Raw genomic sequence first — 26,580 nt, forward strand, 5'->3', positions numbered from 1 at the left:
TGGCCAGCATTCCTGCCCCTGCTGTGGTCCTGTTGCCTCCGCCCCACCCCGAGGGTCCCCCACTATCTTACTCAGTCCCAGATCCCATATTTGGTTTTGTGTTATCTCCTGCCCTTGCCCTATCCTACCCAGCAGTAGATGTCGAGTCTGGACAGGGGTCCCCTTCCTTCCCACTTGTCCTCCCTGCCCTCAGGCCCTGTCACTGCTGTGCCCTCACCATTGCCTCGGCCAGGACACCCTAGGCTGTGCCAACCTGGATGCCCCTAGGCAGGACCCTGTGCCAGGCATTGACCCCCTCCCCTCCCCCTAGCAGGCTTGCCTGAGGTGGGGTCCTGGCAGGAGGCCCCGCTGAAGCCCCAGCCATGGAGGGGTTGTTTCCTCTTTATTCACTGCTTGGGTGGTTTAAGGGGTTTCAAATGGCAGCCTTGCGTGCCTAGGGCACCATAAGTCTCTTCTGGGGCATGGCAGCGTGGTGGGAGACAGAGTTCAGCACACCCGTGTCCCAGCGTCTGACAACTCACCTTTTCTGAGCTTTAGTTTTCCTGTCCTTTGGTGTTTTTTTTTTTATATTTTTTTCTTTATTTATTTATGATAGTCACACACACAGAGAGAGAGAGGCAGAGAGAGAAGCAGGCTCCATGCAGGGAGCCCGACGTGGGACCCGATCCCAGGTCTCCAGGATCGCGCCCCGGGCCAAAGGCAGGCGCCAAACCACTGTGCCACCCAGGGATCCCCTGTTTTGTTTTGTTTTTTTAAGTTTTATTTATTTAAGTCATCTCTACACTTGACATGGGGCCCCAACTCACAACCCCGTGATCAAGAGTCACTGCGTCCCCTGACGGAGGCTGCTAGGCACCCCCAGTTTTCCTGTCCTTAAAATGTGGAGTTCAGACTGGCTCACCGAATCCAGATTGCAGGTCCTTTGAGGTGTTCCTGCAAAAACTCAGAGTGGCTTTAGCAGAGAGGACGGCAGGGAGCAATCAGGATTCATGGGAAGCAGGTTCCAGTGGTCAGAGCGAGGTGACAGTCAGACCCACTTCAAATGCCGGCCCTGCCAGGCCATGTGACTCTAATTGAGGGATGCAGCCTCAGTCTCCCCGTCTGTGCTTCCAAGGGCTTGGTGCTTGTATCACATGGAGAACGCTGGACGCAGTGCCCAACATATAGTGGATCCTCAGTAAATGGAAGCTGGCTCTCTCTAGTCGCTGCCCCCACGTGCCCGGCCCTCCATTAGGCCCTCCCTGTCACCATGTACCAGCCTCTGTCCCCTGTGGCCCTGGGATTTGAGAAGCCTGCAGCCTTGGCCCTCCCCCCTCTCCCCAGTGGGGCCCCAGCTGTGTGTGCCCCTCCTCCCACAGCCTCTTCCCTGTGCCTCCAGGCATGAGGGTATGTTTCCCTCCACATCTCCACAGCCTCCTGGCATTGAACCATATGACACTGGGTTATACTGTCCTATCTGTGTTACTGAGCCCTCTTCACATAGGGACACATGCTAACTTATGAGCTCCTTGGAGGCAGAGACTGTCTTTGCATCCCCAGTACCCAGGCTCCACCCTGGCACCCAGCAGGTGCTCAGTAAGTGTCGATGGAATGGTGGGAATGGCTGAGCCTACCTTTGCGGTCTTGTCTCTGGGTGGGGAGCCCCGGAGCCCCAGTGCGCTGGCTGCCCTGGTTCTTTCCCCACTGCCTCCTACCCCACTTTTCCCTGCTTCGCCAGTAGGAACCTACCCACTCTCCACGGTCCAGCTGAAGTTCCATTTCCCATATTTTATGAATATAGAGTGGGGAGAAGACCCAGTGCCTGCCACCAGGGAGGGACTCATTCTTAGGATGCAGCTCACAAGAGCCACAGGGGCAGAGGAGGGGCCCTCAGCCAGGACCTGGACTGCACACTGCTAGTTAGAGAACTACGGTGGGATGGAGTCCCAAGGGTGTACAGCTTAGTAACAGCTTAGTAACGAGGCACCCCCTCCCTCCTGTCATCACCCCCCACACGGCACCACCTGTACAACCCAGACCTCATCCAGCCTGACAGCAGAATGTGACTGCTTCACCTGAGTTCCTGTCTTATGTCCTCCATCTCCTCTTCTCTCCGGATGGATACAGGGTACTGGAGCTATGTGTGGCTGCAGCACCTGCGACTCCCAGCCCTTTGGCTGTAGTGTTTTAAACGAATAAAAATAGGGGCACCTGGGTGGCTCAGTTGGTTAAGTGTTTGCCTTCAGCTTGGGTGGTGATCCCAGAGTCCTGGGATTGAGACCCCACATGGGGCCCTCTGCTCAGCAGGGAGCCTCTTTCTCCCTCTGCCCCTCACCCCCACTCATACTCTCTGTTGCGTGTTCTCTCAAATAAATGAATAAAATCTTAAAAAAAAAACCTATATAAATGAATAAAATAAAATTACCAAAGCATTATAAAGGAAACCAATTATATGGAAACACAGTTATCAAAACATTTACATTTTTTGGTATTGTAATATATCTACTTCTTTATTAACACATTAAAAATAAGGAAAGTCTGGGATGCCTGGGTGGCTCAGCAGTTGAGCATCTGCCTTTGGCTCAGGGCATGATCCCAGAGTCCCAGGATCGAGTCCCACATCGGGCTCCCTGCATGGAGCCTGCTTCTCCCTCTGCCTGTGTGTCTCTGCCTCTCTGGGTGTCTCATGAATAAATAAGTAAAATATAAAAAAAATAAGGAAAGTCTAACAACTACGATCCTTTCGAAGTAGTGATGAGAGCAAATGGTGTTTTGCAAGATCTTCAAAGACTATAATACAGCCTGAAAACATCTGTGATTTCTGTTGGGTACAAAGACACAAGCCCTCTGAAAACTATTTTGGCTTGTTGCCCAAGCCCGTTATAGGATGTTTAATTTCAGTTACAGGTGAGTGAAAACAAAGATGTCATGTTCTTCCTATCTAGGTTCACAACCCCCCGAAGCCCATAGACCCCAATCAAGACCCTGATTGCAGAGTGGGATGGGAAGGAAGGAGACACCATCCTGAGCTGGGTGCTTCCTCTGCCATTTCCTTATAGCAGCCGAGACAGGTGTAGCCCAGCTCAAGTTCTGAGTAAGATGTGAGCTTTGAGGAGGGTGCTTGACTTGCCTAAAGGCAGCCGGGCCTGCGTGACTGCTCCCTGTTGCTCCTTCCACACACAGTTGCCTCCTCAAGGGAGACCCATGGCACTCAGTTAACCCTTGGGCCCCAGAGCCCACCCCAGCAGCCCCATGACCTGTGGAGTATAACCAGTGTCCAGAAGGGCAATGGCCCCTGGAATCACACACACTTTGTTATTTTTATCTCCAGTTTATTTTTTTAGACTAAGAGCAGAGTATGAAAGTCACAGCCAAAGCACTTGAAAAAGGCCCAGGAGGATGGGTGGGGCCACAGAAGGAGGGCAGGGCGGGGTTGTGGGTTTGGGTCCTGGCTGGGGGCTGGAGGGGACAGGGCGTCGTTGTCTCACGGTCTCCAAAAGTGTCTGTGCGTTGCATAGGTCTTGTCTTCACAGAAGACAAAAGAGGGGCCAGGGGGTCCCCCGGTGGGGGGGCCTAGCCTGGTGGGGAAGGGGTCTGAAGCTGGAAAGGAGGTCAAGGAGGGCAGGGGGTTGGGGAGAGAGGGAGTCTGTCCGTCTGTACATTATATATAGAGATATAGAGTCTGTACATGCCTGCCGGCACCCCAATGCCCACCCTTTGTCACCTTGTCCCCTGCCCGCCCCCCCCAGGGGTGTCTGCTTGTAAACTTGGATCCGATCCAAACTGAAATCCTGGGAGCGGGAGTGGGAGGAGGACGTGCTTATTGCTGTAAACAGGGGAAAGGGGGCAGTAGGCGCTGCCACCCCCTCGCCCATCTAGTCCTCTCCCTGTGTCCACCCCTAGAAGAGATGATGGGGGTGCCTCCCACACTTGGACTGGCTCTCTAGGTCTCTGGTGGTGACAACAAGGGAGGGTACCAGGGAAAGGTACCGGAGCCAGAAGGCCATCCGGGACCGTGGCCGTCCCTGTGTCTGGCCCACTACTGTGCCCTACATGGGGAGCGAGAGGGCGAAGGAGATGGGCACGGATGTATGCTGCAGACCACACTCCCAGCCATCGGAGAAGGGGTCTAGCCCCACACCCAGGCTTCCCTCGGAGAGGCCAGAGTCTCCCCACCCTTTGCCAGCCCCACGTCTCCCAGCTGAGGGAGGGGGCAGAGCTAGGAGGCCAAGAGCGTCATGAGGAAGAAGGCGATGCCCACAGCCAGGGGCAGGTGTTCCCGCTTGGGGCTCGTCCCGCTGATGCTTTTCTCCAGCTTGGGCACCTGGGGATTCTCTCCCTCAAAGTCCTCTGCGGGCAGATGAACAGAGAGGGTGGTGAGAGCTGGGCTGCGCGTGCGGGTGGGGCACGCGGCGGCGGCGGCAGCAGCAGCGGAGCCAGGATGGGACCACCCACGGGGCGGGGGTGGGGATGGGGAGGGATCCGTGCCCCGGGGAGGCATGCGAGGTGAGCAGGCACCGGGGAGGGGGCTGCGGTTCCAGCAGTGGCCACCAGAGGGCGCTGCGCAGACTCACCCAGCACGTTGATCTTCACCTGGGGACCCATGGTGAACTGGGGGAGGGTGGGGGCCGGCTTCTCCCCGGAGTGCGATGCTGCGGGGCGGGGTGCGGGTGGGAGACAGGAGGGGGGGGACAGTCAGGGCCAGGACCCGCCCACCCCCGCTACGGCTGGGGAGTAAGTCCCCGCTCCTGCACCCCCCCACCGCCCCCGGGAGCCAGGGGAGCCCCGAAGCAGGGAGCCGAGGACGGGGTCGCGGCCGGGCGCCGAGGGGACTCACTGGAGGCGCAGCAGACGAACACCTTCATCCGCAGGCACTTCCAGTGCAGGCTGTGGGTGGGCGTGGCTGGGGACGAGACGGGGCGTGAGCGGCGCTCTTGGAGGTCACGCCCCTACGCGTCTGGCACGATCCCCACCCTGGACACGGGTCACGGGGCTCCGCCGCCAGCCCTCAAGGGACCCTGAGCCTCGAGCTCCAGTCCCGGAACATCCCTCACCGAAGCCGTGACCCCGCGACCCCGCGGGGGTCGGACTGTCACCAACCCCGTCCGGAGCCGGAGCCCCGAGGCCGCACCCCAGTGTCACGTGCAGGGACGGAGGCCCCACTATCTGGCCTGCACTCCCACCACGCTAGCCTTTAGGCCCACCTCTACCCGGCCCTCCCGGAACCTTGGCCCCACCCCCGCCCCACCCACTGGCCCGCTCTGGCGGACGCGCTGTAGGCCCCGCCCCGGCCCCCGAGACCCCAACCCCAGGCTCTCTCCTTCCTTTAGGCCCCGCCCCCGCCCCCGAGACCCCAACCCCAGGCTCTCTCCTTCCTTTAGGCCCCGCCCCCGCCCCCGAGACCCCAACCCCAGGCTCTCTCCTTCCTTTAGCCCCCGCCCCACCCCACCCCCTGCCCTCACAAACTATTAGCCCCCGCCCCTGGCCCCACCCCCGGCCCTCACGGACATCCTTAGACCCCGCCCCGCTCCTCGGGTCCCAGGCTTATCATTCACTCTCCTGGCCCCGCCCCAGCCCCGCCCCCTCGGGCCCAGTCCTCTGGTCACTCTCCCCAGGCCACGCCCCTCCGGCCCCCTCATGCCCAGTCCTTCTGTCACTCACCCCTCGGCCCCGCCCCAGTCCCGCCCCCTCGGCCCCAGACCTCCAGTCACTCACGTCCCCGCCCCACCCCCGGCCGTCACTCACAGATGTAGTAGTACTCGTGGCCGGCGTGGAACTCGTAGCCCAGCGAGAAGGCGCTGTAGCGCTGGAACTTCTCCGAGAACTTGATGGGACTGTGGGGGGCGTGCGGGCGGTTGCACTCCCAGCGCTTGAAGCCTTGGCTGGCGTTGCAGGTGCGGTAGCCGGCGTGGCTCACCATGTACAGCACGTACTGCTCCGCCCCGCCCCCGGGGCCCGGGCCCGCCCCGGGGCCCACCCCCGAGCCATTGTAGTGAGGACAGTAAATGTCCAGGTAGTCGTTGACGTTCACCTGCACCGTGTAGCCCTCTCGTCGCAGGCTGCGGGGGAGAGGAAGCGGGTCAGACGCCCGCCCTCGTCCCACTGCCGCCAGCCCTACGCGGGCCTTCCCGGCCCACGCCATGTCCCGTCCTTCTCCCGGGGCCACCAGAGGGCAGCAAAGGCTCACGGAAGCCCGCCTGCTTCCACACCGAAGGGCGGGGGAGAAGGGAACGTACGCTTCGGTTGCCACAGAAACGGCGCAGGCCTCGGCGACTCCCAGACCTGGGCCCGGATTTCCTCCGTCCCTCCCTCAGCGTCCCCCCCCCCCCCCCCCCCCCCCGAGGATAGTGACAGGGGAAGGGAAGGGTGAGTGTGGCAGGGATCCCTTCCCTCTCCTGGCATGCTTTCCTGCCGCTGCCGGGCCTCCCCACGGACAGTCGGACAGGACCTGACCTCACAGACGCGCGTGTGGAGACCTCGTGCATGGGCACGCACAATTCCGTGGCGCACAGGCAGGCGGCACACACATAGAAAAGCTAGGCTGCTTGTGTGTTGGGCTTGCATGTCAGTCTTGGTTGACCCCAGCCATCTCAAGCTCTCCCTTCCCTCACTCCCTGCCCCCCAGACAGACAGACAGACACACAGGCACATGCTCCCTCTACAGTATTAACGGCCATTTAGGTCCCCAACAACGTGATACAACAGATTGGGGAGCTAAGGGACTCCACACCAAGGCTCCACGTACTATCATGCCAACCAGCTCCAACTTCCTCAACCTGGCACCGCTGCCCCCTTCGTGGTGTTAGGCAGAGTAGTGGGCATAGTGCCCAGACAGCATGGCTGTGCCTCGTACTCCTTTAATCCTTCTATGGGACACAGAAGCAGATGCTCGGTCCCTTGTAATCCCCACCTGCCTCTCCAGTCACCATCAAAGTGTTGGTCTTAACGCCCTCCATGGTGGTGCTGAGCCATTGCAGGAATGGGAGAAACATCCAGATGGAGAAAGAAATTCAGAGAAGTGGGCAGAAGTTCTCCCCAGTTTCCTTAGGGTAGGAATGCACACATCCAAGCAGGAAAAGTTGAACACGGCAGATGCAGAAGGCATGGGATACCTGGCAACATGAAACCACTGGGGTCCTTGGTCCCTGGGAATTCCCTGAAGGGAGGGACTGGCTCCCCATGTCACCAGGCCCCTCCCAGTTCCACAAACAGTCATTAGATCCACTAGGGAAATAAGCTTAGAGGCCTCTGAATTGAGTGGAGCCTTGGGGGTCCCTCCTCACCTTATCCTACTTCCTTGGCCTCCCTAAGCACTGCCTCCCTAAGCCTGGCAGAGAGGTGAGTGCTGGTGCTGGGGCACCTCAGTAAGAATGGGCACAGCCTCCTTGAGTCATCAGGAATGCCACCAGTCCCACCTGGTTCCCACGGGAGCGATGGGTCACTTAGGCCCCTCCCTGGCCTTGGCACTCAGGTGGGCAGGAGTCTCGGCCCCGGGCACTGGGAGCAGGAAAACGGGTTAGACCAGGCCTGGCTCCTGGCGCCATCTGGGTTTGACTCTCTATCCCCAGCTTCCAATTCTACTGTTCCTTCCCCACGGGCTTTGAGGAGGGGGCTGCCAGTGATAGGGTGCCAGGCCTAAAGCAGCTGCACAGCCACCCAGGGACTCTGTCCCTGAGCCTGAGCCTCACCTAGGTTTCCAGCCCTACTTTGAAGTGGCCCCTCCCTGGGGCAGGCCCAAATGCCTGGACTACACAGCCCATTCCAGCAAGGAATAAGCTAAGGCCAGGCCTACTGGGATAGGTGGCCTCAGTTTCATCAACAGGGCCGGGACTGGCTTTCCAGAAAGGTGGCTGGGTGAGCACCAATGAAGAAAAGCTATCTTTCACCCATATCTGGGCAAGGTGGCAGAAGCGGCCCCTGAAATGCCCCCCAAGCTGGGCACGTGGGAGGAAAACCTACTCAGGGAATGGCTGCTGCAGTAGGTATCTGACAGGCAAGGGGCTGGGTGCCAAAGTTCCCAGTCACAACTCTTGGGAGGCCTGAGTGAGGTATCTGCTTGGCTTGGGCACTTTCATTGAATCTGTCACCCTCCCTGCCCTGGCTGCTGCTGCTACAGGTCCAACAGGGCCCCCGGCTCACCATCCCTGGGGGTACAGGTGGGACCTGGGGGTTGGGGTATGCCTGCCCTGTCAAACACTTCGCTGTTCTTCTGCGCTTCACCCCCTACTACATTTGCAGAAAAGCAAAGGTCGGCACACCCCACCTGGAGGAGGAGCCCCCTCACCCCGTTTTGTCGGCTCTCCAGGCTCCCCCGCCTCGGTGTGCCTCGGGTACACATTCTGACCCTCTGCCTGCGACCCTCTGCCTGCGCGAGCCTGGGGGGTGAGCGGTGGGGGAGCAGGTAAGGAGAAAACCTCTCCCCGCGGGGCAATTAGGGGCAGGTAAACAGGGTGTGTAACAAGACCAGGGAGGAGGGAAAGCATCCCAAGTGGCCCAGAACTTGCCTAATCCCCGCCCCCAGCCCTGGAAGCGGGATGCAGAGCTGAAGAAGCGGAGGAGGGATGTAAAGACCCGACCCAGGCTCTCCTCCCTCCAGCGCGCCCCCGAGGCGGCGCGCCGCTCGCTCAGGCAGCAGAGGCTGGACCACGTGCGCGCGGCGTGGGGTCCGCGCGCCGGGCTGGTGGGGGTGTTGGAGGGCTGGCAGGGCGGCTCAGGCACTCTGACACCCCTGCACCCCGCCCCACCGGGTCCCGCCATCCCCAGCCCCGGGGCCCTGGGCTTCTCGAGCCGGCGTTGGGTGGGGGAGAGGCAGCACGCCCGCATCCCCGCCCCCTCCCTGCGACAGCGGCGGGCGGCGGCGAAGGTTTATTGATCTGCAGCGGCGGCGAAGAGCGAAGGACCCGCCGAAAGCGAGACACACAGAAACGAAGTGAGAGGAGACGCGCACCAAGTGGGGGGAACAGGCCTGGGTCCTCGGGAGGGGACAGGGGCGAGACAGCGAGAGGGGTGCGGGATCGGAGAGCGCGCCCTGGAATGGGGACGGAGAAAGGCGTGGAGGAAGGAGGGACGTGGGGGCCGATCGGGGAGCCCCCCCTCCCGCGGAGACGGCTCTCAGAGGCGGGGAGGGGTGCGGGGCAGAGGCCGGGTGTCAGGGAGAAAACACGCACAGAGAAAGACCGAAGGGGATGTAGTACAGCCTCAATAAATATTTGCTGAATGAACGTGTGAATGGAAGAGAAACCAGCAACAGAAGCATTCCAGGGAGAAAGGCATGGACATGGCTGGAGAAAGATATTCCCGAGGCTGCTGGAACTCGGGGCAAATGACAGCACCGGGCTCCGGCCGCAGAGCAGCGAAGCACAGGCTGGGGCACACCTTTGGCCATCAGCAGGTCCTCCCGCCCCCCACCCCAATCCAATTCCGGGCTCAGGGGATCCCTCGACCTCTCAGATTCTCTTTCTTCCCCCCCAGTATAGTACCCCGCATCCCTAGTTTCTGGGCCAAGCTGGGAACCGCTCTCCCCAATTACAGCGCATCAAACGGAGGGTCTATTGGGGGGCAGGGGCAAAAGCGCGACCGCTGTTCAGGGCACTGCTCCCAGGTCTGTCAAAGGAGGCCTCTGCACGTGTCCCACCAGCACCCTCCCACGTGATCCCAGGAGGTGGGGTCGCAAGACCCTCTCCACGTGACCCCAAGGGGCAGAGACCCTCGGCACGTGATAGGGGGTGGGAGCCCGGCGCCCAGCTCACGTGACCGGGGGGAGGGGGCGCGGGAGCCTGTGGCTCGGCCGAGCCCCGCCCCCAGCTCCCTGGCCCTTTCCTCTCCCGGCTCCGGAGCACGTCGCTCTCACGATTTATGGGGCCGCGGCTGCCGCAGTGAGGGAGCCGGGGAGCCCGGGCGCAGCGGCAACAAAGGCCGAGGCAGCGAGGCGGGGGCGGCGGCGTCCTCCTAGCCGGGGGCGCGCTCCCTCCCACCGCTGCCGGTCCAGACCTGCGGGGGCTCGGGGAAAGCAGAAAGGAGGCTCCCGGAACCGGGCTCCCCCACCCCCTCCCAGGGCTTTCACCTGAGCCCAGGTGTATGCGGGGGAGGGGAGCCCAATCAACAACATCCTCCACCGCCGCCCCCTCCCCACCCAGGCCGTTCCCGCAGACCCCCGGCTCCGGCTTCCCCTAAGAATGCCGGGGGGCCCCGAGGGTGGTGGGACCCGGGGCCCCTCACCTGCGTGCTCTCCACTCCCTGCCAGACTCGTGGGGCGGGGGGCGGACGTGTGAGTCTGGGGGAGGGGGACGAGCTAGATAGAACGGGGACTCACCACCCCCCCTGCACCCCCCAGAGTTCCGCGAGTCCCGCTCCAGGGGGGAGGGGCCTCATCCCCCACCCCCGAGGTTTCCATGGGAAGCGAGAGGGGGGCGTCGTTGGCTCATCCCCACCCCCAGTCTGACACTCCGGGCGCGAGCAGGGAGAGGGGGAGGCGCGGAGCCCCAAACAACAAAGAGCGGAGCGGCGAGCGGCAGCCCCTCCCCCGGGAGGTTGGGGGGTCGCGGCTGCCGGGCCCTCCCCGGACCCCTCCCCTGGGGCCTCGCCAATTGCTCCTGGGTCGCCCCCCAGGGTGGGGACCCAGAAGCAGTGCCGCGGCCGCCTGGGCAGGTGTGACAGTGACCCCCGCGTCCCTAGGGATGCCCCCAACACAGACACACACGGAGGCACCGCGCGGAGGAGAGGGCAAGGGCAGCGAGGACCTGGCCCCGCGGCCGGCACCCGGGGAAACCAGACGGCCGCCCTGACACCCGCCCAGACCGCGGAGGCGCCGGCGGCCACCCCAACCCAGACGCGACCCGCCACGCGGACAGCGGCCGCAGCCCCCTCCCCGCCCGCTTCCCGCTCCCACCCCAGACGACCGCCGACGCAGACACACAAATCACACACTCAGCCATACACGCGCACTGACAGCCGCGCACGCCTGCTCACACTTGGAGCCACACGGCGTCCCCAGGCCGGGCGTGTGTGTACGTGTGTGACACGCCGACATCTGCCTGCTCTCCTCTCTCACTGGCAACCCCGTTTCCATCCCCGCCAAGCAGCACCTCCGGGACCCCCACCTCGGCGACCCAGCCCCAGCGCATCCCTGCGGGGCTGCTCCCCACGACCAGGGCGACCCCTTCGGCCTCGTTCTGAGGAGGTGCTCGACCGGACTCCGGGCTCAGCTCTGGACCCCACTTCTAAAAGCAGGAGTCCGACACAGAGCCCCTTGAAAGCCTCACCGCCGAAAACAGGTCATCCCTGGGCCCCCTGGTGCGACGGCCCCACTCGGCTGGAGGGGGCGAAGATGGGGGGCTGTGCGGTGGGGACACGCCGTTCCAGCGCCGGGTGCGGTGTCCCCGAGCCGCCTCCTCCGCGCGGCCCAAGTCCTCGTAGACCTCCACAGCCTCTTCCAGACGCGCCCCCCCACCGCGAGTTTCACAGACGCCCACGGAGCGTGCCCTCCCCCCAGCCCCCGGCTCCCGCCCCCAGCCGGGCCTCCTGGGACCCCCACCTCGGCGGCCCTGAGGACTTCCTGCCCCCCTCCTCGGCTCCCTCTCTCGCAGACGCGGGACGCACTGGGCTCCCCGGGCCCCCGACTCACTGCTGGTTGGAGCTGTTCCAGTACACCGCATGCCGGTTTCCCAGTGCCCCCCCGGGCCCCTGGGCCAGCAGCGGCAGCAGCGGCACCGGCACGAGCAGCAGCAGCAGCAGCAGCGGAGCCGCCGCCATCCCCGGAGCCGCCGCCGCCGCCGCCGCCGCCCCCCGACTGAGCCCCGAGATCCCGGCTCCTCGCCTCCCAGCTCCTGCCGCCGCCGCCGCCGCCGCCGCCACCGCCGCCGCCTCCGGCCCCGGAGCCCTAGACCACGCCCCCAGCCCATCCCTCCGCCCTCCGGGCGCGCCCCCGACGCCCCGCCCCGGGCGCGCTCCCGCCTGGCTCCGCCCCGCTTGGGCCTGGGGCGCGCGGCGCTCGGGCGGTGGGGACTGTGCTGCCCCCTCGGGAACGGCCGGCGCGCGCCTAGTCTCTTCCTATCAGGTTTACTTTCTGCTTCCGCGGGTCCCGGGCCTTCTGCCGCCGAGTCGAGATCCCTGGAGAAAGACGAGGGAGGCCGGGCCGGGATCTGGATCTCGTGTGAGCACATCCTCCCTGCGAGGGGCTGGGGGTGGGGGGGGTAGAAAAGGAGTTGGGGGCCGGGACCGCTTCCTGAGTAAACCTTTCTGAGCAGCCCGGCCTCCGCCCTCCACAGCCTTCGTCGCTCGCTCGTGAAGGACGAGGTGGGTGGGCTCTTCAGGGTGGTGGGGAACCTGTGGGCTTCCCAACCCCGAGACCCCAGCTGAGCAGGACTTGTTTCCTAGGAGATGAGGCCGAAACGCCCGGCCTGAGGGTGCTGGAGGCGCCAGGACCGTCAGCAGGAGCACCTGCAGAGGATTCCTCATTGCACGCGAGCCGGGCCCCTCCCCGTGCCGCCGCTGGTGTCCTGGGCTTTGTCACTGTCCGACACGCTGACAGGAGGACAGAGGGCAACGCATCCTGGCTTCCGGCTATCACCAGCCCCTGTCCCCACAGTGACACCCAAGCACAGACATTACACACTCACGTTCAAGAGAACAGAAATGCAGCGCCCGACACAGACATTTACACACACAGATGCCCCGGCAGACAAACACAGGGAGCGGTGCTCAGACAACTAGAGAGCTGCAGACACGCAGGCACCATAGCACAACCCAGACCCACGGGCACGCGCGGCAACTCACATCCAAGCCCACACGCACCCTGACACATGCAGTTCCGTGTTCTCCTCTTCTCTCTTGTTTGCCTGGGAAGTAGACATTCAGGGAAAGGGTCTAGAATTCAGGCGTAGGGGGTGCCCACCCCTCATCTCCTCTCTCTTGGAGAGGCTCAGACTGAGAGTGAACAGGTCTCAGATCAGGTTCTGACAACCCACACCAACTGCCTGTACGAGGTGGGGAATGGTGGGGAATGGTGTGGTGCTCTTTTCTTCTTTACTTCAGGACAGAGGACACAGAGGCACCCTTCATCTGCTTATGTTTGCAGGACAGGGGTCCTGACACAAGGCAGCCTCGGGTGCCTGGGTGAGGAGTGAGGTGGCAGTGTCGTTTAGCATGGGCCTCATGCACCTAACTGTGCCAGGCAGGAGCAGGCCCTGCCCCCCCTTCAGCTCCCCTCCACCCCAGGAGATCTCCTCTCCCTTCTCAGGAGCCAGAAAATAAATTAGGCCCCTTGGGGTGGGAATGGGGGACTTTGCAGACAGCTCTCTCTTCCCCCAGACTCCTCATCCCCAGGGAGATTTGTTTCACCCAAGTGATGCTAACCTGCCTTCTCCAGGTGCCACAGATCCCCGCCTCTCCCACCCCCCACTCCCTGCTGCACAAAGGGAGGTGTCTCTGTAGACCCACAGGTGCTAGAGGGGCTGCCCAGATAGATATGTATGGGTAGGACCTTGCTGGTTTGGTCTAGGACTTCAGATTTTGTCTGAGAAGCCTAAAGTCCCTTTTTGGCAACTGGGTCCCACTTATGGATGTAGGCCCGTTTCTATAGGACCCAGATACTCCTGTTTGGGAACTAGCACCCCTACACCCACTCTCCATTTATGACTGAGCCCTTCTCTTTAGAATCTGGAGCCCTTTCTCTAGGATTTAAGCGGCTCTATTGAGTTTTTAAGTTCTGAGGCACTCTCTCTAGAACCTAGGCCTCTGTCCGTGGGATCTAGTACTTGATCTGGACCTCTATCCGAATCAGTTGCTGGCTGATTTGGGGTTCTGTGTATTTTAGAATAAGCACCATATATGCAGACCTTTGCAGAGGCGCATCTCTTTGCATAGGGCCTTAGTGCAAAAACAAGCATGCTGCTTCCTTCAGCAGGAAGCCCCAGGTGTTTCTCCATCTTGGTGAGGGGGGTTTGAGCTGATGCACCCTTTCCTAGCCCTGTGGGTGACTCCTTTGTGCCATGCACAAACGACAGCTATGTGGCTGTCCTGATGTGGGCTATGGCCTTCCAGTTAGGACTCCTATGCCTGCTTCCTGGCCTCCAGTCCTGGGCTCTTGGCTTTTCTAAGGACTGGGTCTCTGTGTTTAAGATCAGGCCACTGTTCACATGGCTGGGATCTGATCTAAAGCCTGGGCCTCTTTTTGTGGCATCTGTGGCATCGATAGGTCCTAGGCCTCTGTTTATAACTGTCACTCAGATGTTTCCTGACTATGATACAGAGTATGATGTATATTTTATGATACAGCACACATATGCATGCACACGTGCACACACACACTCACATATAACTGACACAGTAAGGGTCATGAAGCAATAGCGAGTCTTTTTTTTTTAATTTTTATTTGTTTATGATAGTCACACAGAGAGAGAAAGAGGCAGAGACATAGGCAGAGGGAGAAGCAGGCTCCATGCACCGGGAGCCCAACGTGAGATTCGATCCAGGGTCTCCAGGATCACGCCCTGGGCCAAAGGCAGGTGCTAAACCACTGCGCCACCCAGGGATCCCGCAATAGCGAGTCTTACTACAGAGGATGCACTTTGGTATTTTTCTCCTCTAGTTTTAAATCTTTTTTTTTTAAGATTTTATTTATTTATTCATGAGAGAGAGAGAGAAAGAGAGAGAGAGAGGGGCAGAGACACAGGCAGAGGGAGAAGCAGGCTCCATTCCATGCAGGGAGCCTGATGTGGGACTCGATCCTGGGTCTCCAGGATCAGGCCCTGGGCTGAAGGCGGCACTAAACCGCTGAGCCACCGGGGCTGCCCTTAAATCTTTTTTAAAATAAAAAAAAGGCTAGTTGAGACCCATAAAATGTATTCTTGATTTCACCACCCAAAGATGTCACAAGCTATAGTTTGAGATGCTGGTGCCCAAGGCCTGGGCTTCTGCTGGGCCCGAGGTTCTCTCCATGGGACAGGCCCTTTTTGCAGGGCCTCAGACCTCTTTTCTCCTTACTACAGGTTCAGCCTCATCTCCTTCTGATCTTGCTGGAGTACCTCTGGTTGCCATGTTCTCTCCAGGGACACTGAATTCAGACCTCAGGACCAAGGATGCAGGGAGTAGAACAGGTGGGGGGCAGAGGGAGTCCTCAGGCTATGTGGCCCAAAGTGGCTCCCAGGACATGGGGTGGCAAGCACAGCACTGAGCTGTGTTCAATAAATCATGGAGGCTAGGGCCTGGGGGAGGGGGAGACCAGCAGGGAAGGTGGGGCCATAGATAAATAATTCATTAAACAAATAAACAAGGAGCCTGCGATAGGGAGGACTGGACACGCGTGTGCTCAGGGGAGGCAGCCACCAGCTTCAGTCATGAAATATTCACAGGTTCTGCACCTTGGCCAGGGCCCGGGCATGTGCCCCAGAACAGGTGGGCTGTTTATACGGTCTTAGCATGGAGACCTTGGTGCCAAGGGGGAGGATGGTGCGTGTGTTTTCCTGACACTCCCGAGTGTGTTGTTGGCATGGCCATGCAGTGCACAATGTCCTGAATTGACATGGAGCCACAAGAAGCACCACACACACCGCCGTGTGGTCCAGGACATAGAACCAGGATACAGGGCTTAGTGGGTGGGGTCAAGGTGGAAGAAGCTCTGGCTCTGGTCATGCCCTGGTCCTAAGGAGCCCAGCAGGCTGCACTACCTGAAGTGGGGAGCATCTCTAGGTGAGCACCTCTGGGAGCAGTACCTCTGTGGGAACATCTCTGGGGGGAGCATCTCTGGGGTGTTGTGAGACGTGTGTGTGAATCCTCTGAATGTGCTTCCAGAAGAGCTGGTTTAGCACCTACTTCTCACTGCTTCCTCATCTGTAAAGTGGGGAAAAGAATACCTTCCTGGAGAAGTTGGTTGTGATGAGGATTAGGATCCATGAGGGGCTTGATTCATGGGGGTCTCATCACCATGAGTTTTATTTATTTATTTATTATTTTTATTTTTTTAAAGATTTTATTTATTCATGAGAGATACAGAGAGAGAGAGAGAGAGAGAGAGAGGCAGAGACACAGGCAGAGGGAGAAGCAGGCTCCATGGAGGAAGCCCAACGTGGGACCCGATCCCGGGGCTCCAGGATCATGCCCTGGGCCGAAGGCAGGCACTAAACTGCCGAGCCACCCAGGGATCCTCTCATTTATTTATTTTTATTAAAGACTTTATTTATTTATTTTACAAAGATAATGAGAGAGAGCACAGGCAGGGGGAGCATCAGGCAGAGGGAGAGGGAGAAGTAGACTCCCTTTGAGCAGGAAGCCCAACTCTGGGTCTCGATCCCAGGACTCTGGGGTCATGACCTGAGCCAAAGGCAGATGCTTCACCAACTGAGCCACCCAGGTACCCCTCATTTATTTTATTTTTATTTTTTTAATATTTTATTTATTTATTCATGATAGATACACACACAGAGAGAGGCAGAGACACAGGCAGAGGGAGAAGCAGGCTTCATGCAGGGAGCCCGACATGGGACTCGATCCCTGGTCTCCAGGATCGCGCCCTGGGCCAAAGGTAGGCGCTAAACCACTGCGCCACCCAGGGATCCCTTATTTTTATTTTAAATTTAATTTAATTTATTTACTTGAGAGAGCAGGAGAGAGAGATAGAGCACAAGCAAAGGAAGGGGCAGAGGAAGAAGCAGACTCCCTGCTAAGCAAGGAGCCAGATGTGGGGCTGATCCCAGGACCCCGAGATCATGACCTGAGCCGAAGATAGAGGCTTCGATGGCTGAGCCACCCATGTGCCCCTCATTTACTTTTTAAAAAGGCTTTATTGCTAAGTAATCTCCACACCTAAGTCAGGGCTTGAATTCACAACCCCGAGATCAAGAGTCACGTGCTCCACCTCCACCTCCACAAGTAGGGCCAGCCAGGTACCCCTCATCACCATGATTATTAGGGGGTTCTCTCCTGAGGGCTGTCCACTGAGACTAGCCCTAGACTCACTTTTCCATTCCTTCTCCTTCTCTCCAAGCTTCTCTAAAAGTTGTCATGGAGACAGAGCTGGACCAGGGCTTGGGGAGTGGGACAGGGCAGGAAACAATGAGATGGAATCAGGGGGAGGGGGGAGTTTCAGCCCAAACCTGGAAGTCCTCATCTTTGACAGTGTGGAGGGAGGGATCCCTGACCTTCTCAGACCACAGAGCCTCTTCCTAACCCCTAAAACTCTGCCTAGATCGAGACTCTCTTCTCTCTCCTGCCACCAAAACTGAGCTTTCCAGGAAGTAGCTTCATGGAGAGGGAAGTGGGGCAGAGAGGTCTCTAAGCCTCACAACACACCCCCACCAGGTCCTCATGGCCAGAACTCAGGACCCCACCTTCTGCCTAGCGGTTGAGAGGATCCCTGGTGAAGATGGCTATGTCTGGGCAAAACCTAGAGAAGTAGCACCCCAGAGTGGGTGGGGGGAATCCAGGCTGGAGGGAGCCTCAGAGGGCCAGAGTAGAGTACTGGGCCTCTTGGGAGGCTCCAGCATTCCCCAGCCTTCTGGAATCCTCTGGAGAGGATCTGCTCCACAGGAGAGCCAGCAGACAGGTCTGAGCTGGCCTGCTCCTCTGCAGACAGAATAGGTTGGGGGAGGGGGCCTGAGATCTTAGTGGGGAGTGGTGGCTATAACCCCTATGTCTCCTCCAGGGAGTCAGGGCCAGAGGGGACTAAAGCTCAGGTACATGCTACCATAGCTTAGGGTCCAGCCCTTTGCCTCCCTTGGCCCACTGCTGCCAACTGGGGAGCCAAGAGTCTGGGCCCCCAAGTGTGAAGAGAGTGCCTGCCCACTCCTTCCCAAAGAGCCAACATCAGTTCTCTGTACTCCCCTCCCCTGGGCTGGGCAGGTCCAGGCTAATCTGTACAAGAGCTTCGTGGCAAACACTGATCTGTAATAAAACCACAATGTGTGTTCAGGAGAAGGGATTCCAGACACAGAGAGATCCAGACAACACATGTACACATTCTCACACATATATACACATATATACATACATAAAATACAGCTGTGGGAGGGCAAACACTAGCAGTCCTGAGGACACACCTAAACACGGACTCACACTGAGTCACACACACACAAGCATTATTAGTTCTACACATTCCCTCCCTGCTTTAAACTTTGTCTTTCAAATCCATGTCTTCTCTGACAGCTCATCTTCCCATAGCTACATACGCTAGATGTAGCTCCGTAGTAGCATTTGCACTTGGCATTATAATTATTTGTTGGCCGGTTTGTCTTCCTGAGTAAACTGAAGATTCCTTAAGGGAAAGGATCTTGTCTGATGCAAGTGCATATCCCTAGCATGTAGCATGCAGCCTGGTGTTGAGTTGGTAGGAGTAGGGAAGTGATTCACAAATAATTGTTGAATTGATGCACAGAGGAGTAAGTGCACTCAGCCAGCAGGGATGCCCATGTCTAGAGCCCCTCAGCAGCACACAGGATAACCAGTGCCTCTGGTCCTGCCTGCTGGTTTCCTGGCCTCCTGGCCCCCTGACCCCACTACCTCTCGGCTTCTTCAAAGGGCCTCCTTCTTGGTTTGGTGGAAGACCATGAATCTGAGCTCCACCTGAGGGCTGGCAGGCAAGCTAAGGGTTAATGACACCTCATTAGTATTTAATTGGAGGAAGGAAGCTGCCCTGGCACCAGACAGGTGGGCAGGCCTGCCCCTTGCTGGAAGCAGGCATCCCTAGTTCCAGCATCCTGCCGGGTGGGTGGGTGATTTGGCCCTGGAGACCCTCAACCCAGCTGGGGCACCTCCCCCCACCATTTGCTTTGCCAATGTAGTCTCTAGACCGTACAGACCAGCCCTCCCCATCTGTCAACAAACATCCAGAGGGAGAGGCCGACTTCTTTCTGCTTTAGCTAGGCTGTGCCCCCTCTCACTGGAGGAGACACTGGAGGCTAGAAGGGGGGTGGGTAAGGCACAGCAAAAGGAGAGATAAATTATGGAGCTGCTAAGGGATAAAGTCGGGATACAGACAAGCGACAGGACTGGGGATGTGGCGATGTCTGCTCAATTTGACCTTAAATGAAGAGAATGCAAATGAGATGCAGACGATATGCAGAAGACCAGTAGGATTTCAGAATTAGCATTCCCGGTGGGTGGGGACAGCTCCGGCTCCCACACCCTAGACCCCAGACCCCAACACTGTTGCCAGCACTCCTCCCCTCCCCTTCACTGGCCATTACAGTGAGAATAGGGATCTCTGAGAATTACAGGAGCTTGGTTGGGCTAGGGCTGCAGGACAAGGGAAACTGAGGTCCACCCCAGTCTCCCCACCCCCAACCGCAACAGCCACCCAAGCTGCCACTGGAGCTCAAGCAAAGACCACTCTCAGGGTTATGATGGGACACACTGTCGGTTGCTATGGGGACCCCCTCCTCACGTCCAGGCGAACCAATGGGCATCACGGCTGATGACCTCATGCCCAAGGCCCCGGGATTCAATTGGCTTTTTGGAAGCCAGAGTGCCCCTCTCCAAATGCGTCACCGCTGGGAATCCCCCCGACGACCCCAGCTGCTGTGGCCTGCTGAAAGAAGGGCGGCGTGCTGGGAGCTCACAATTTGATGAATGAATGAATAAGCAAAGGAAGAATTACTGAAAGAGAAGAAAAAAGGGAGGGGTCACAGAAAATGACCAAAGCTCCAGGGTTTCACTTTTAGGGAAAGAGGGTGATTTGCCACCCCGCTCTTGGGAGGACGCTCTTGGGAGGAGACAGAATGAGGCAGATGACCAGGGTTTTCGCATGTGCTGGGGAGAGACTAGGGCGGGCCCAGCGAACTGAGGGCCCCACCCTGGGTCGTCTAGCGCCTCTGAGTTTAGGGGTTTGGTGACGCCCCAAAACTCACAGGCCTGCCCAGCCTCCTGGAACCGCGCCCCGGAACGCGCCTCCAGGCCTTCTCATGGGTCGGGCCCAGTCACGGGAAGGCCGCCCGGGCCCTTCCGCCCGCCTCGGCCCGTCTGGGGGGCGCGCCCCGGGGCTGACCCTGCCGAAGGCGCAGGGCCAGCTGTGAGGAAAGGACCGGCGGGCTGGAGATTGCGACCGTCGCGCCCCTGCCTGGCCGCTGGGGCGTGGGCTGAGGCACCTGCCTGGAGAGGGCAGCCCGGTGAGGGCGCGCATTCCAGTGCCGAGTGGGAGACAGCTGCCCCGGCCTCCCGCGCCCCCCGCGCCCACCTCGTCACCGGGAGGGTTGGCCAGGGGGTCTGGGAGGCTGGCCACAGGGTGAGACTCCCACCGTCCCCAGTCGCCCCCGCACGCCCCCCCTACGGCTCCTGGTGGGGGTGGCAGCAGTGCTCTCGGTCTCCACGGCCACTCACGGACACTCCCCTGGATGACAGTAGGGGCGCAGCTCGAACCCGGGGCCAGAGGATGGCGCCGTAGCTCATCCTCCAGCTCAGACGCCACCGCTCGGAGCCCCCTGGCCCTGCAGTCAGCTAAGGACCCTAGCGGGGCTGCGGACGCGCGAACACGCGGGCAACACGCGGGCACGTGCACTTCCAGACGAGGCGCTTTCCGAAAGGGGCCTCGAATGGGGGAGGGGGTGCCGGCGTCTGGCCCGCCCGCGGTGGTGTCCTCCCCCCTCACCTAGAGCCCGGGAAGCCACAGAAGGAGCGGGATCCGACGGGGTGTGTCCGGGGTGGGGGAGGGGCCTCGATTTGCAGAGCTCCCGCGTCTGTCGACCTCCCGCACCCCCCCTCCCCCCCCCCCCCGGCTGCCCCGCGCCCGCCCCCCGCTTGTTCACACGCCGCCTCTCGCTGCCGCAGCCCGGCCGAGCTAATCAGCACAACATCCACCTATCGATCGCTGGCTCGGTGCCAGGCGGGCAGGCACGATGCCAGCCGAGGCTGCGGGGCCCTGGGGGCGGTTGGGGCACAGCTGAGAGGGCAGCGGCACCCCTTCCCCGGGCCCCACCCAGGACACCGTTCATAAGGAGAGATGCGGCTGGGCTTGGGGGGACCACAGCCTCGCCTGCCAAAGATGGGAGAGACAGTGTGGGGCTGAGAGCGAGGGGCCCTCCCTCTTCGGCCCCACCCCCTCCTCCTTATAAAAGCAAAGAACAAAGAAACCGCTGGGGAAGGAGGCTTTGATCTGACCCCACCTTCCCAGTTCTAGGCCAGGCGCCTCCCAGCCCGCTCTTGGGGAGGAGGAAGGATGCCCAGTGCTCAGGGACCCAGGCATTCTGAAACTCAGGTGCTGTCCCTCCAGCAGCGCTGGATTTTGCCCAAGCGCCCTGCTTGAGCTACCAGAGTTTGGCCAGTGCCCCAAGTAGGTGGGCTGTCAGGAGCATCTGCCCCCTCCTTGGCACAGGAAGCCGGCTAGGGAGTGGGGAGAGGGTGCCAAGGTCTACAGCTGCTGCTGGCACCCACCGCATACTGCCCAGAGGGGTACCCACATACTGCCCAGAGGGGTACCCACCAAGGCCTGGAATGGATGGCCTGGGCACAGCTGGCATGGAGGTCAGGCCAAGTGAAGCTGAGAGCAAAGGCCACAGGGAGTCCTGGTGCCAAGGAAGGAGCCAGAGGGTAGTAGATGGGGGACAGCAACAAAAAGTTGGGTGGTTTATTGAGTGTTTGGTCCAGACACTTATAAAAATACAAACTGGCATGATATTCAATCTCATGGCAAGTCCGTCTTCATAGAAGACAAGTGAGTGACCCCTTGGGGAGGGGAAATGCTGCCCACAGGGTACCGGACACAGAGAGCAGGCCTGGGCTGCTTCTTTGCCCTGGTCTGGTGATCCACCTGTGCCCAGGTCTTCCATCTTGGCCCCACAGACTCAAGGGCTAAATCCCACTAAACCCCAGCAATTCTAGGGGGCAGAATGAGAACATCAAAGCAGCTGACAAAGACCCTATGTTCTGACCCTGGGCTCCAGCATGCCCAGGGCTGTGTGCAGTTGCCCTGCAGCTCCTCTTCAGCCTGTAATAAAGGGCCAGCCCCTGGAAGGCTCACCTCAGACCCTCTGACCCACCCCCCCACTCTTCCATTGTTCTGGCTGGTTGACATACCAGCTCAAGTGGCAGTGGGGGGGTGGAGGGCAGCTCCTGCGGGGAGTCTTGGGAGGGCTCTCGCTCCTGGGGGTGGCAGAGGGGTCCACTTGGCTCAGAGAACTCGCAGGAGACGCAGAATTGGGAGCAGCAAGAGCAGCAAGAGACAGAGGGGGCTGAGAGCACCCCCCCCTTGCCACCCTGACCTGCCGCTCTCTCCAGGGCTTCCAACAGGATGGGCTGATTCTGACCCTGTGAGGGAGGGGCAGTGCTGAGGGACCCTCCCCTTCAGGGACCCTCCCCTTCAGCGGCCTCCTTCCTTCCCTGGCCCTGGGCTCTTCACTCCTGTCCCAGGGTCCCAGTTCAGCTGAGGCCTGAAAGCTGTGGCCCTGGAGATAGCATGTCCTTGGCCCCGCATGAAAGGGTACAGTGGAAGCTCCCACAAAGATAAAGGGGGGGGAGAAGAGGCCACAGCAAAAAGCCCCACTTGGACCCCACAGGGTCTGGTGCTCCCAGATTCTCCCGTGCCTCCTTCCCTCCGAGGGCCCCATCCTCACCAGAAGGGTTGCTCCCCATACTCCAGCCCACTTACTGCTCTCCTTGCAGCAGACAGACACCTGGAGCCTCAAACACGTGCCAGAACTCTCTGGAGGTGGTACCGCTGGATGGTGGGGAATTGGGAGGAAGACATTAGTACAGGCGAGTCTGCCCCCCTTGAGCTCCTTCAGACCCTTCTGATCTGTATCTTCTCTCGGGCTCCCTGGAAAGCCTTCCCTGACTTCTGCTCCACACCCTGGTGCCAGGCCCCACCCGTTCCCCCCATCGTGTCCCCTTTCCTGGCTCCTCTTGCTTTCTCCTCCTTGCTGTAGACTCCTCCCCCACTGGAAAACTTCCCCCCACTGTAGACCCCCTACCTGCTGTAGACTCAGGTTCCCCTACTGTAGACCCTTCCCACTGTAGACTCTCCCCCCATTGTAAAGTCAGGTCCCTCCCACTGTAGACCTCTCCTACTGTACACTCAGGTCCCCCACTGTAGAATTCCCCCCTCCCTTGTCAACTCAGGTCCCCTGTAGACCGCCCCCCCCCCCCCCCGGGCTGTTGAGACCCCCCTGCTGTGGACTCAGGTTCCCCCTTCATTCCCAGACCCCTCCTTTCTCCCCAGCTGGGGTTCTCTGCCTTGACCAGGCAGTGGCAGGGTGCCCCATCCCCCGCATTGTGCCCTGGTTACTCACAGATGTAGTAGTAGGTTTCTCCAGGCAAGAACTCAAAGCCAAGGGAGAAGGGTGTGAAGCGTTGAATTTTTTCGGAGAACCGGACAGGTCCAAAGGGAGCAAAGGGGAGGGCACACTCCCAGCGTTTGAAGGCACCTGGGCCCTGGGCCTGGCAGGCCTCATAGCCTGGCCGGTCCACCATATATAAAGCGAATGTCTCAGGGCCGCCAGGGGGCCCTGGGCCCTCGTAGTGTGGACAGAAGATATCTAGGTAATCGTTGAGGTCCAGCTCGACCACGGCGTCTCCTCCCAGTAGCCTGCAGGCATAAGGCAGGTAAAGCAGGTGTGGGCTGAAGGGGCAGGTGCAGCTCGCCTGGGGCACTAGGGTCAGAAAGACCTCCCCGAGATACCTGCCAGCCTCTCCCCCACCCACGAGGGAGGGAGCAGCTCAGGAAGGCCTCAGTTTCCCAGCCTGACAATTCTTGAGACAGAGCCAAGAAATGAGGGAAGTAACCAATTCGCAGGCATTGGGGGGTGTAGGGACTCAGTGCCCAGGACTGTGGGGCTCAAGGGTAACAGGGCCACTCAGCACACCCTACATCTTCAGGTTGGCGCTGCCACCAGCTCTCTGGCTCCAGTGCCCAGCAGAGGGCCTGACATAGCCTTGTGCACTTGCTAGATGTTTGCTGGGCATCTGCTGCAAAGACACTGGGGCATAGGGGCGGCGGTGTGATCTGGGCCCGCAGTGCAGTCACCGGCTGCAGGGACTGAGGTCTCTTCGACAGAAGCAGGGGGAGGAAGCCTACTTGATAGCTCTCAATCCAATACTGACAAGAAGACTGACATCAAAAAAAAAAAAAAAAGAGAGAGAGAGAGAGGATTGAGAGGGGGGGGGCTTGTTTTTTCTTTTTCCTTTTCAGGACAAGGAAATGTCAGACATGGAAGGGAGGCACCTCCAGATATCCACTCATCTTTGGCCTACTCAGGACTCCCTTCCCAACCTCTTGGGAATGGCCTGTGGGAGCCAGGATGGAAGAGCTGGGATAGGTTGCCCCCCACAGCATTACACATTATGAGCCTCCTTCCGCCTTCACTACCACACACAGTCCAGCCTGACTTATGAGCGCCCCCTCTAGCCATGCCACAATGGGTGGTCTAAGGACCACCTGTATCTGAAGTTCTGATCAGAAATGCAGATTCCTGGGTTCAGCTCAGTGGGATAGGACCAAAGCTGAGCCTTGGTCTGATGGTTCCACAGCATCCCGAGCACCGGGAAATGGGTCCTGCCCCAACGCTCAATAAATATTTGCAGATTGCATGAATGAGCCAGAAACCTCAGGGTTGGGGGCTAGGAACCTGAATTTCTAACAAGTTTTCCAAGGGATTCGGAGGCACTGGTCTGGAACCAAGGGGGATGTGGCCCTGGGAGCACAATGGCTGTGATCACGTGCTGCGGGTATTGTAATGACCCTCTTCATGCCTGCCGGCCCTGGGGGTCTCTTGGGCTCTCAGAGGCTAGAGCTGGGGTCCCATCTGCTATAGCTAGCATCCTAGCACATGTCCTGGCACGCGGCACACTGCGTCCAAACGCTGGTGAGTGAACAAATGAACAGAGTCACAGATTGGCTTCGAGGAGAAAATCAGAAAGGCAAGCAGATGGAAAAGCAGAGAGAGACAGGGAGAACTGCGCAGAGAAATGAAAACAGTCCAAAATACCGAGGTTCAAAGGCTCGGGAGAAAGAAATAATAGTTTGTATCTGAACAGCCGACACCTCTCTCCCACACGCGACCTCAGCCCGCCCGCCTGATTTCCCAGAATACCAGGTGGTATTAGCCCATTTTACAGATGAGGTAAGTGAGGTTACGGAGTCAAACGACTTGCCCGAAGGTGATTCAGCTGGAGGAGCAGGGCCGAGACAGGACAGAAATAGAAGGACGGAGGATGATGGAGATGAACGCAGAAGCGAATGGGATCAGGAGGCCGAGCGAGCAGGAGGGTACAGCACGTTCTTTCCCGAGAGTGAAGCCCCCTCCCTTCCTCTCCAGACCGCCCGCCCCAGCTCCGGCCGGAGGCGGGTGGAACAGCGGGAGAGCAGGGAGAAGCGAGGGGGCGGGGCCCGGAGCGCAGGCCAGGGGCCCCCCAGCTCCCGGCTCCTAGATCCCACTTTCCGCTTTCGGAGCGGGGGTCCTCCGCCCGCCCCCCAACACGCGCGGGCGGGGGGAGCCTCGGGCGCGCCTCGCCCCTCCCTCCCCCTCCCCCCGCCGGCTCAAACAAAGGAGCCCCGGCGCGCGGCCGGGCCCAGGCGGCGCCGCGCACAGAACCAGAGTGGGGCGCGCGCAGGGGCCGGGAGCGCGCAGGCCCGGGCCGCGGTCGGCCGGGTTCGGCCCGGCTACCTGGGGTTACTGGAGTTCCAGTAGACAGCGTGGCGGAGGCCGGAGCCCCCGCGCAGCGGGGAGCTGAGGAGCGCGGCCCAGAGGACAGTCCGCAGCAGGGGCAGCAGCCGCATCGCCCCTGGGGTCCGCTCTGGTCTGGTCCGGCCGGTACCGGCCCGCTCCGCCGCCGCGGCGAGAAAGGTACAAAGTGGAGGTGGGGGGGTGCGGAACGGGGGGTGGGGTGCGGAGACTCGCGGGCCACGCCTCCGGGTAACTTTCCACCAATGGGGGCGCGCCCCCGCCTCCCGACTCCGAGCCAACTCCTGTTAACCCTCCGTGCGCCGAGGCGCACGCCGGGCTCTCCACGCTCCCACCCCGGCTGCCCCGCGTCGCGAGGGGCGGGCAGGGCCACGCGTGCACCGTCTGCGAGTTCGTTTTAGGGAGGTCGCGTCTTTCGTGTCTGCGTTCGTACCGGGTAGGGAGCCTCATCACACATTTGGAAGATTTAATAGGGGCACGCCGCCTTTGGCCAGAAAGAGGAAAAGTGGGGCACGCGCGAGGATCCACGAAGCCCGTCCGGGGCCACCTTAGGGGGTACTGCCCATCTTTCCTTGACCATCCAGGGGTAGCGCGAGGGGAAGGGACACATCGCCTCCTGGGACTCCCCCACCCGCCCCCCTTCCAGAGCCTTCGCGGGGAGCTCGTGCCCACCTGAGGGTTGGCGCCTATCTCTTCCCGCCCCACACCTTCGTTCTGGGCTGGGGGCTCGCGCGGCCCCATTCCCGAAGCTGAAATAATGAGGCGGTGCGGTGGCGGCCTGTACAAAGCACCTTTGTTCCCAAGCCCTCAGGTGGGGCAGGCGAGGGGGAGGCGGCAGGTGCACGGCCTTGGGATCGTGGGAGCCGCCGCCCCGCTCCGCCCCGGCTCCGGGGCGCTGAGAACACCAGCCAGATCCACTTTTCCCAGCCACTGGTCGGAGGGTGGGGACGGCGGGTCCAACAGCTGGGCCGCTTTGTGGACAGCCGTCCGTGGGGTCGTG

General features: G+C 60.2%; 2 protein-coding genes and 1 long non-coding RNA gene across 5 annotated transcripts; 1 reads left to right on the forward strand and 2 right to left on the reverse strand.

The window, feature by feature from the left end:
- Positions 1 to 3,294: 3,294 nt before the first annotated feature.
- EFNA3 (ephrin A3) lies at positions 3,295 to 11,773 on the reverse strand. Of its 2 annotated transcripts, XM_038543148.1 has the most exons (5): positions 11,603 to 11,764; positions 5,725 to 6,038; positions 4,817 to 4,882; positions 4,554 to 4,631; positions 3,295 to 4,329 (listed from the first exon to the last, which is right to left on the reverse strand). In XM_038543148.1, the coding sequence occupies exons 1-5, from the start codon at positions 11,728 to 11,730 to the stop codon at positions 4,199 to 4,201; spliced, it is 717 nt and encodes a 238-aa protein (XP_038399076.1). In that variant the 5' UTR covers positions 11,731 to 11,764; the 3' UTR covers positions 3,295 to 4,198. The 2 variants fall into 2 exon arrangements, with proteins under 2 accessions (XP_038399076.1, XP_038399077.1); XM_038543149.1 differs by lacking the exon at positions 4,554 to 4,631 and having other exon boundaries at positions 11,603 to 11,773.
- LOC119872568 lies at positions 6,328 to 8,680 on the forward strand. The gene is made up of 3 exons (XR_005362375.1): positions 6,328 to 7,317; positions 8,218 to 8,380; positions 8,501 to 8,680. It is a non-coding gene; the product is annotated as an uncharacterized LOC119872568 (long non-coding RNA).
- Positions 11,774 to 21,500: 9,727 nt separating the features above from the next.
- Positions 21,501 to 25,762, reverse strand: EFNA4 (ephrin A4). Of its 2 annotated transcripts, none has more exons than XM_038543179.1 (4): positions 25,563 to 25,762; positions 23,190 to 23,485; positions 22,550 to 22,618; positions 21,501 to 22,209 (listed from the first exon to the last, which is right to left on the reverse strand). In XM_038543179.1, exons 1-4 carry the CDS (start codon positions 25,673 to 25,675, stop codon positions 22,073 to 22,075), a joined length of 615 nt encoding a protein of 204 aa, XP_038399107.1. In that variant the 5' UTR covers positions 25,676 to 25,762; the 3' UTR covers positions 21,501 to 22,072. The 2 variants fall into 2 exon arrangements, with proteins under 2 accessions (XP_038399107.1, XP_038399108.1); XM_038543180.1 differs by lacking the exon at positions 25,563 to 25,762 and adding an exon at positions 23,768 to 25,356.
- Between the last annotated feature and the right edge of the window lie 818 nt (positions 25,763 to 26,580).

The sequence above is a fragment of the Canis lupus genome, chromosome 7, assembly GCF_011100685.1.
Source record: "Canis lupus familiaris isolate Mischka breed German Shepherd chromosome 7, alternate assembly UU_Cfam_GSD_1.0, whole genome shotgun sequence".
Taxonomy (NCBI): Eukaryota; Metazoa; Chordata; class Mammalia; order Carnivora; family Canidae; genus Canis; species Canis lupus.

Excerpts from the sequence above, each read along its gene's own strand:
- EFNA3 (XM_038543148.1), bottom strand. The coding sequence starts at position 11,730 with ATGGCGGCGGCTCCGCTGCTGCTGCTGCTGCTGCTCGTGCCGGTGCCG. Across the intron at positions 4,883-5,724 it reads CCACGAGTACTACTACATCT|CCACGCCCACCCACAGCCTG; the intron begins GTGAGTGACGGC and ends TCTCGTCCCCAG. Across the intron at positions 4,632-4,816 it reads GTTCGTCTGCTGCGCCTCCA|CATCGCACTCCGGGGAGAAG; the intron begins GTGAGTCCCCTC and ends CCCGCCCCGCAG.
- EFNA4 (XM_038543179.1), bottom strand. The coding sequence starts at position 25,675 with ATGCGGCTGCTGCCCCTGCTGCGGACTGTCCTCTGGGCCGCGCTCCTC. Across the intron at positions 23,486-25,562 it reads TGGAACTCCAGTAACCCCAG|GCTACTGGGAGGAGACGCCG; the intron begins GTAGCCGGGCCG and ends TTATGCCTGCAG. Across the intron at positions 22,210-22,549 it reads TGTCTGCTGCAAGGAGAGCA|GGTCAGAATCAGCCCATCCT; the intron begins GTAAGTGGGCTG and ends CCTCCCTCACAG.